This window comes from Alosa sapidissima, chromosome 8, assembly GCF_018492685.1.
Source record: "Alosa sapidissima isolate fAloSap1 chromosome 8, fAloSap1.pri, whole genome shotgun sequence".
Taxonomy (NCBI): Eukaryota; Metazoa; Chordata; class Actinopteri; order Clupeiformes; family Clupeidae; genus Alosa; species Alosa sapidissima.
Window position 1 is genome coordinate 3517703 of NC_055964.1, and position 10422 is coordinate 3528124.

Here is a 10422-nt window from a genome sequence, read left to right on the forward strand (position 1 = left end):
AAATGAGTGCATGTTTCCCTCACTAGAGTATAGCAGTATGGCATATAGTCTCTTACTGGGATGCAAATGCTTCTTTCAACCAAGTTCTATACTGCAAATGGCTATGGTCAGGCAGAGACTAACTCAGTGACCCTAAACTTTAGACGAATTGGAGAAAAGATATACACAAACACACACATACATACACAATCACATGCACACATGCAGGCACATATTGAAATGACCTGAATAACTGAATGTGTTATCTAATATTAGTTTGCATCTTCCTTTCCCCTTCTAATGTACTTGTTCCCAAATTGAACAGTAAGTGAGGACACAATCAGTGGCACATTACTCTCCAGCTGATCAATTCAGGTTCAGTCATTTTCCCCATTATCAGCCGTTGTAATCTTAACTGCTTGTTATTCCCATTTGTTCGTTTAACACATAGAGGTCAGGGAGGCACAAAGCAAGAGCGTTCCCATTCCACATAGAGCGTTCCCATTCCACACACAGGCATGAAGCTTTATTTTAAACTCCTCAACTATTTTCAGCACTCTGGTGCTCACGTTATTAAACCAAATGTCCACAGAAGAATGCCCCCCCTCTTACAGGCGAGTGTTTACATTATTGAGCCCCTGATACCTTTCAAATAAAATTGTCCTGCATTAGAGCAATGCTTTCTCACACAACATAGCCTTAGATCAGGCAGGAAATAGACCATAAAATAACCTAAATGACAAATTATGCAGCTTTCTGTGTCAGTGAACCGCTGTTAAAGGAGTCACCTCTATACTGGAGCATAGAAAATAAAAATAATTACCCTGGCACCCTGCCTAAGCTCTTTATTATTTCTTGGGAACACCCACCACTGCTGCCCGAAGCAAAGCCTTCGTAGGAGGCCACCATTTTGGTTCAGAGACACGCTGAGTACAAAGACAGTTTCAGAGGTCCTATGGGCGCTTCCCAAAAATATTGTTTCAATAAATTGCTGTTGAATTTTCAGCACCTGATTAAATCATCTTCATTTACATACTGTAGAGTTGAGTGTCTCATAATCTTAATTGGGATGGGGATTCTGATTTTTGACAGATTTTTCGGCTCAGCCAGTGTGGTTTGTAGTTTTTCAGTCCCGTGTGCCTGATAAAAACACCAACTTGGGGGTCTGGGAGGTAGTCCTGCCCACATTCCTTTCAATTCAAGAGCTCTTTAGTGGAGTAAGTGTTCTTAGGTAAGAAAATCAATGACCCCGTGAAATAGATTACTCCTGCCCCCCCCCCCCTCCAAGCCATGCAATACCACTAAACAGCCCAATTGCCTTCAGACAGCATTTTGTCTCTAGGAAACTGTTGTTTTTTTCTTGATCCACTCCTTCTGAGCCATTTCTCAACTGAGCAAAAGGAATACCAAAGTTTGATGTAAGTCCTACCGTGCAACACGATTGAAACTCGACCTTCTGCATGGGGTGGTATACGTATGGAACATAAATCAGATTTCTATAGACGTCCCTGACACATTGAGAGGAGGTTATCATAGCAAAGGCCAGGGTGGAGCAGAATGGGACATTCTAGAACATTCCAACCAAACATTCCAGTGTGAGGCTGGACACCCACTCGGCCCGAATACAGGGCACGGCAAGACAGAGTGAGGAAGAGAGAAGGAGGGAGAGGACAGAGAGGACGCAGAACACCAGGTACAGGATACGGAACGCTCAGCTACATCTTTTGGACTTCACCTTTTTAAAAGCCCTGAAGAGTTCAAAGAGAGAGATTCCAAAATCCAAAGCTTAAAATCTTATCTTTAGAAACATAACAACAAAATAATGTGATTCATCACTATTTGTCCAGTACATACATTTATGCCATGGTGGTTAGATGTGCGAAAATATAATATAAAAACTTTAACTGATTTCTTTACAGTATACAATCAAACTTTGCAGTGGTACCTTGATTTTCCAATCAAAATTCTTATTGTAAAATAAGTTACCAAGTCTAAGACTAAGACCTTGGTAAACATAAGTCACAAACAGAAGTCTAAACTCTGTCTTTCTATTTCTGCCAAAATATAGGAGTCAGACAGTTGTATTTAGACAGACATTTCACTAAGCATTAAAATAACAGAATAACATTATTAAAAGCTGTGAAAACCACAATTATTGTACCTGGCACTGTTCCCTCAATTTCACTGACAGATCAGCCCTGATCTTTGTGTTGAAGACAAAGTATTAAGGGGGCACACACAGGAACTAATATATGACTTATGGTGTAGCAGAAACAGACTACCTCACCAATGCCTACTTAATATCTTTGTGGTAATGATTAATATAACAAGTCTATGTAAAAGTAAAAGTTACATTCTATATTCTAACTGAGGTTACATGCCTTTTTAACACTGTGTCCTTCCACATTACACCTTCACAACTCGTACTTTTTCCGGGGATGTTTCACAGAGTATCCTTCGCTGAGGAATACTTTTATAAGGTTGGTCTGGACCATTCTTATCTTAACACACTTTTTAGATTGGAGCTATTCATGTGGCAATGTCTTAATGTATGCACTAGCTGTAATGTAACACTAAGAAGGTATGCAATTAAATTAAAAGAAAAAAATGGTATGAAATTAACTGGCTGACTAGTTCATTTTTATTCACTTGCAAGTGATTTAAGTTTATTTTGATAGTATTTCTTGTTGACGTTCTAATCATAATCTTTATACACATCTCATGCATGCTCAAACCCTCTTTATACACATCTCATGCATGCTCAAACCCTCTTTATACACATCTCATGTATTCTCAAATCCTCTTTATACACATCTCATGCATGCTCAAACCTCCAAGAATGACAATCATGTATTCCAGAAACCTGGATTTATCCTCTTAAGGCATACACATAGGAAGGTTTTTCTTCGGGGAACTCTTAAGTGATGGTTTGGGAAACACTCGCAGTAAAATAAATAACTTCAGTAAGGTATTCCTTTTGAGGCTTTGTAAAACACTAACAGACATTGTAACTGGGAAATGCACCCACAGATAAATTGCCTTCATAGGACCTAAACTGCACATGAAGTCAAGTAGTAAAATAGGGGCTTAGAGAACTTCATGTTCAGCACTTTTTCTTTGTAGAACTTTTTAATCTGTTGACTTTGAACCGTTTACCCTCTTAACCACCAAATATCAGTTTTACAAAGTAGATAAATTAAACATAAATAGCTCAGGAAAGTGTCACTTCATCACCATGACAATGCCAAAGTCAATATAAAACAAGTCATGTTTTCTGTAAACATACACCAGACCAAAAAGGAAAAACTGATTCTCTATTCACTGGTACTGGAAGGTTGCACAGTTGCACAGTGGTTGTGCAACTGAAGTCAAATGAACAGTCTCTACAAAAAACACAAATAATAAGCAACATTTAACTACCCAACACAAAATCCCACAAGCAGATGGTCTGGAGATGAAAAGATCTCTTGCGCTCTGACCACTCGGGCACGCTGATGACGGATGAGTCCACTCACATGAGAGTATCCTCTTCACTCACTTCACAAGTTATCAGCTCCAGTGCTAGGGAGAGGGTTCCTCTCGGACACTAAAGTATTTGGCAAGTAAAGTGCACGTGTCATTTGTCATTATATCATTAGGTCCGACCGTATACCAGGGAAGAAAAAAGCAACGCCTGATATAGTGCTGAGCTCAAAGCAAACAAAGCAAAGGCTTATGGGACTTCCTGGCAGCTCAAAAAGATATTCGTTTGGTTGAATAAACACAAACACATTTCTGTTTATTCAGCTGTGATTGTTAATGCCATACATCTAATCTTTTGTGTTATATCAACAACACAAATACACTCACATGCAGCACCTTGTTTCTTGTGAAAGTGAGAATCAAAAGAATCCCAGCGCAGTGTAAGACAGCGCTATTGTTGATACAGTGTTGCTATACAGGCTATGACCAAATCCTCTAGAACTCTCCTAGCCAAGTTTAGATCATGATTAATAGTCTTATTTTAAAAAGTGATTCCTGATGCTGTCCAGAAAATATTTGGACAATTACACACAATCCCCTTGGCCTATGCGATGAGTGCCCAGACAGATCCTAGCCAGCAGACTCACACACTGTCCAACGCACCCCATGTTTGTGAGTATTTTCTCTCTTTTGCATATGACTGCTGATGTGTGAGTTTAACCCCGTGTGAGTGAGTGGAGGTTGGAGATCCTCCTGGGAGAGGGATGGAGTCAGACTACTGGATTCCTTTCAGTGCCCCCTCACACCCCACAATATGATCAGCCTAGCGGCATTTTAACCATCCTTTCGTACATGGCCAACCAATCCCCTAGAAAGTGGACACTGCACTTGACCAGTGAAACAGTGTGACCAAGGCTACTGTATAATGTATGTGGCTATATAACTTTGAGTGTGTCTACACATATATATGGCAGATGTAACATTGATTTGTCATTGTGCGTATGTGTGTGTGTGTGTGTGTGTGTGTGTGTGTGAGTCCACATGAGATTGCATACATTGTGTCTTTTATGCACTGTGTAATTATTTGTCAAATTGGCTTATAAAAACAACTATTAATTTCAAACGTATTAGCTAATTAATTTTCATAATTAATAAAATGGCCAAATTAATAAATAATTAATGTCAAGTCAAGTCAAAAGTCAGAAGTTTATTGTTTGTTTGTATTAACTAATATATTACTATTAACATACTATTAACAGTATAAACATACTGTATACTGTATTTCATCAATTATTTTAATTAGATATATTATTAATAGTTAATAGATATAGCTGATTTACTTACATTAGTAATTGCAAATAAATACTCTTAGATATTTATTTTCAGGGTTTATGGCAACTAAGTATGAGTCATTTTCTGACACCACCACTGCTGTTTAGTGATAATTGGTGTCGTAGGTTAGGATGGGAATATTGCTCAAAGAGCCCCCAGCAGCTCTCACATTCATTCATGTTTAGCCTCATGTGTGTAAAACTCACTTTCGCCCTCTCAAACAGTCACACACACCAAGCACAATGCTCACACACACTCTCACAACTCTAAACAATTGACACAAACAAAAGAAGTCAGAATACTTAAATGACAACTTGGTTCAATAAGTTAACAAGCCAACAAAACATGTGCCATTTCAAAGACTAAATGAAAAGCACGCCAAGCCGCAATTAGACGACAATGTAGTAGTTGTAGCGCTGGCCAAGCATGAAACAGTGTATGAAATATTGCTACATCTCCAGTACCACGCAGAAGAAGTCTTAAATTGTTATTCCCGTCCAAGCAATCAATGGCATATTCACATCATATTTACAACACCACTCCAAGATATCAAATATACTTTGGACACAACACTCTCATATTGACAAATAATGACAAATGACAAATAATAGTAGGCTATACATACTGAATTGTAAGTGCATAACTCACACACAGTGCGTCTCTCACCTCCCACAGATGTCGTGTATTCCTCGCGGCTCCCGCCTGCACCTTCTCCAGCAGGAGGGGGACGCCCTGAAAGGGCCCGATCCAGGTGCCTTGTGGGATGCGCTGGGCTGCGCAGATGCCGTAGCCGAGGCCGGGCACCGTGCTGGTGCAGAGGCAGACTTCGCGCGGCAGGTCCCGCAGCCACTCAGGCACGTCTGGAGGGGGCACCGCGGAGGACGCGCTGCTGGTGCCCACCAAACGCCGCAGCGAGTGCAGGGGTCCATGCATGGGGCACTCTCCGTTACGGTTATCCGCACACATATCACAGCCTACAGTTACAACACACACAAGCACAATATGGACACACACACACACACACACACATACGGACAATGAGTAAAAACAGACACACATCAAACACAGAAAGAACCTGTATATACACACCACATAGCCTATACACAGACAATTACATAAACCATATTATATAAAAACACAGAATATAAGAAAATACAGACGTCATATGTATCATACGTAAATCAACATCAACGGACAAAAACATAAACACATGCACACAAACATACAAGTGACCATATCATACATATGGACAACCACACACACGCCATGCAAAGGGCACTCTGGTGCCAGTCAATTGGAAGCATCAACTTGGACAAGCAAGCCAATGCATGTCAACTCAACACATGCAAACAAGCTTAGGAGTGGCTATTTCAAGAGAGGTCTTCACATTTTATAACATTTAATTTTGTCTAAAAGGGTTTTGCTGACAAACTGCATTTTCTGACAGAAACTGTGTAGATAAAATATAGGGTGATTGATGAGGGTTCTATGTCCTAACAATCATAACAATGTTGTGCATGGAAAAACTACAGACACACAACAGCACGCCCCCACACACGCACTCACGCAGACTCACTCACACACACACACACACACACACACACACACACACACACACACACACACACATATCACAAGCATTTTTCATAGGCTCTCCTTTCATTTACTTTGGAATGAAAGACTTTCTGCAAAATCTTCTCCAAAAGTTCTGTAACAGTAGCCAGTAGTTTATTCAAGCATTAGAAAATGCAGCAACTGTGGGCTACCTTCAAGGAAATGTACACTGTGTTGTTACATTATCATTTATGATTAGGTACTTCTAATTTACTGTAGACAGAGAGCACACATTTCCTTGTCTCTTTGTGCTATTAGATTTCCTAGCATTATTATAATTTAAGTAGGTGATATGATCTGTGATATTACCTGTTTTGACGCAGTGTTATAGCCTACTACATACTACATGGACTTTTAAGTTATCGTCCTTTTTAGAATAGCCTGGTGTTCCTATTATGCGTTTGCGAAATGTTTAGGGTTTCAGATTTTAAGAGGGAAAGAATCTGTTGACGAATTTTCTTTGCATTCTGAAATTGAAAAAAATGCATTTATGATGAAGAAAATTGAGAATTAAATCTAGAACCAACCTTTATCTCAAGATGGTTATTTCAGACTGCGTGGTATAAAATAAAAATTCCGTATGTCCCAAAGCGGCTGGAATTAAATGTTTCCCCGTGTTGTATTCGCACTTATAGGCCGCTTTATAAATGAGCGCCACCAGTTTGAAATATGGGAGAGAGAATGCCGAATGTAGATAAAGCAGTCTTACTGTCCCCCGGAGACTTCCATATACCATGTAGGGATGATGAATAGCGGCCGATGGGAGAGATCGATCTCTGATCCACACTCACTCCACTCTCTTCTACAAAACTATACAGCAATTAATTCTGGCTTGTCCCCCCATCCCTCATCTGCTTGTGGCATGTATCGACGGAGATTACTGCTGATGGGCCGTTTTATCACCTTAAATAAACACTCACCACCTTCTCAAACTTCGCTTTAATATATTGTGTTCTGGCTAGTGCTTGTTTGAAGTATGTAAATGTAGCCTCAACGACAAAATGCAAAACTAAAAGGCTGTAAACACAGAAACAACTACAGCCAACCCATTCCTGAGTTTATACTCCTCGATAATAAAGAAGGGTTGTTTGCTTCTGATAGACTAGACTGTCTGATCAAAACTGCTTGCATTAAAAATAACCAAAGTAACCTATTTTACCAAGACACGATGAGTGTTCCATTTCGGTGCAGACTGCCAAAAGGTAGCCTATTACTAGACTATGACAAATTAATAACAAATCTTTGTCTTAATAACTTTAATTAGCATACCTCCGTTTTGATTCATCATGTGTAAATTGGTATTTGAGTGACAATTCCCAGGCGTGAAACGACCTTAACTCCGCTACAAGCAGTCATAATTTGCATAATTAATTATTTGGGCAATATTAATTTTATTAGATGACATTTTACACTATTTAGTTGGTTAGAGGCAAAAATGTTTACAGCAATTAAGTACAATTTTATCCGTTTGGCCAATTTAATACGCATATAAAAGGAAGTAATACCCCCTTTAATTAAGGTTAACTGAATAACCCTGTCGATAATCCAGTCGGGAAGAACAGTTAATCTTTAAAGTGCGGCCACTGATGCGCACAAAGCGGCTGATGGACAGATAAGAATGACCAATATCCACGATAATGTTTTTGTTTAATCTTAAGTGTTTACTACACTGAAAGATGTATGCCTGGATGTTCCAAATCATCTTTAAAAATAAGAATAAAACTAAAGTGTCAAATGTAAGTGTCATGTTAAAAAAATACTGGTTGCATTTGCCTAGCCTATATTAATGACAGTAGGCTAGACTTCACATCAACTTCACTTCAAGTGCAGGATTACATAGGCTACTTTCTCTGTCTCTTGTGTGCGGTGGTTTTACAGATGTGTAAATGTAAATAAGTCTCTTTCCCCAAAATGCGCGCAATGCAGGCCTGGGCCTAAATGAAGTTATACATACGGTTTGTCTGGTCGCTGGTGTGATTGTTCAATGGAATTATTTCCATCCTCTGTTGTCCGTAGAGGTAGTAGTCTAACTCCTCCGAGGTCAGTTTGAACTTTGAGCTTTTGTCATTCTTGAAGTTCGACGAAAAGCAGAGTTCCTTGGATTGTGTGCTGCTATCTGACGTTACCAGGTCAGTGCACAAAGTTTGTCCAAAAAGTGCGATTTGTGGTACAGAGAGTTGCGTTAAACCTGCCAACGAAGACACTGCTGAGGGCGTACAAGAGGAGTGTGTGGACGTAGAGGACGAAGTGAGACCCGATGAGGACGATACAGAGATGAGGTTCGGCCGCTGTCGCAAGCTCTCCACCGGGATCGTGACACGCTCCGGTGGCTGGAGCTGCGCGAGGGCGCCGTTCTTCAGTTGTGCTTGAGGGAAGAGCTGTTGCCAGTGCTGAATGTAAGTTGGGTCCACTTTCAAAAAAGCAGAGCCGCTCGGGTCTCCGGGCTTCAACATTTCCAAGAGCAACTACACAAAAAACACAAGAACCTCTCTGAGATTAGAATTATGTAAACACGTATTACACAATAACACTTTCCCCATTACTGGAGAGTTAGTAAACTGCGTCCCATGTTATTTATCATCCTAAAGTAGCGTTAGTCAGTGACGACAGACTAACTATTAAACTGAAAACTCTTATTGTAAACTCTTGCTTTCGCTGGTGAGCCAGGAGAAGGCAACATAGTTTCAGAAGGGTGGTGGACAGTGCGTTCATGGAGAGAGTTCATTTTGAATAGGGTAGTCTTTCATTCTGTGTCAATATCAAAGAATTAACTTAACTTACCCAATTAATCCAAAATGTGGTTTTGTCCAAAACGGCGAGTTCACACAGCTATTCTTCCATGTACGCTGCTACACCATAGCCGAATTGCCCGCGTGCACTCTGCGCCCGTTACTTCCTATACGCTGTGGCTAGAGCTCTCGGTCATGTCCTCTCTCTCCTGCCCCTCTCCTCCTCTGCGCGCTCGTGAGGCGGGAAAGGGGGGCACGTGGGTTTTACGCCAGTCTAAAGCACAAGGGACAGAGGACTTCATTTTGCCCCAAAAATGTATTTGACCATCTGTCTTTGCCAATTGTAACCTGAAGTCGTACACAATATCACTTTAAAGGTAGCCTGGATTTTACTAACAGTACCATGACGAACTGTTGAATTCTGATGTTATGCAGAGGAAATTTTATTAGAACGCGAATGGCCTATTGAAGAAATTACTTGCCTAGACCTACCTCAAAAAATAAATGGCTAATAGCTATTTCATAGTTTAGATAATAGGCCTAGGTTGTTTTTGTTGAGAGAACATCTTTATTGAGGTGCCCGGCGTCGGCTATACACATTGCAAGGATACACTAAATGCATCATGGCAGTCTGGTGTCATGCTTGACCCATGGCTGTGATTGGCAAGTTTGGATTAAATTAGTTTATGCGGTGCCTTATTCCCTTTTATTTTACACAATTGAAAAACGGAAGTACTTAATTATTACGTGTTTGTCCTTCGCCCTGTGCCTTGGAGATTTGTGCACCAAATTGACTCTCTTTTTAGATAACCCTTCTCTTAGTATTGTTGCTGCAACTTGTTATCCTGCGTTTCCCACCCCCGCACTCAGACGCTTGAGAAAGTTACTGCTGTTTGGATAGTGTCTGTATATCTCAATGTAGGGCATTTTACACGGATCTGTCCAGAGGGGTGGCCAAGTGTTTTGACTGGCGTTCTTTTGACAAGGCCATTTGTCATCTCAAGCTCTCTGCAGATTGATAACGAACCAAAACACAAACATAATGGTCTGAAAATGAATTCGTGTCTCCAACTGCATTTCACTGCGAAGGAATGTGAATAATAACAGAGCATACTAGACGATTCTGATACGTTTTAATGTGATTTTTCTTCAGGGAATACAGGCCTCTTTAAAGCTGAAAAGTGTGTTTGGACAGGCTCAAGTGCACTTGACCAACTTTAGTCTAGTTACTCTAATGTTTCTCTTTTTAAAAATGATGCCTTAAGCGTATGTCCCCGAAAGGGGTGAGAAGGAGTATTTCATGTTA

At 40.3% G+C, this 10422-nt stretch overlaps 1 protein-coding gene across 3 annotated transcripts in view; it reads right to left on the bottom strand.

The window, feature by feature from the left end:
• Window positions 1-9305, bottom strand: part of prdm6 (PR domain containing 6) — a 35348-nt gene extending 26043 nt beyond the window's left edge. For all 3 annotated transcript variants that reach the window (XM_042101113.1, XM_042101112.1, XM_042101114.1), the window contains exons 1-3: window positions 9169-9305; window positions 8342-8852; window positions 5440-5747 (exon numbers count right to left, since the gene is read on the bottom strand). In XM_042101113.1, coding sequence (XP_041957047.1) covers window positions 5440-5747; window positions 8342-8840 — 807 coding nt within the window. In that variant the 5' untranslated portion in view covers window positions 8841-8852; window positions 9169-9305. The remainder of the gene's footprint in view (window positions 1-5439; window positions 5748-8341; window positions 8853-9168) is intronic.
• Between the last annotated feature and the right edge of the window lie 1117 nt (window positions 9306-10422).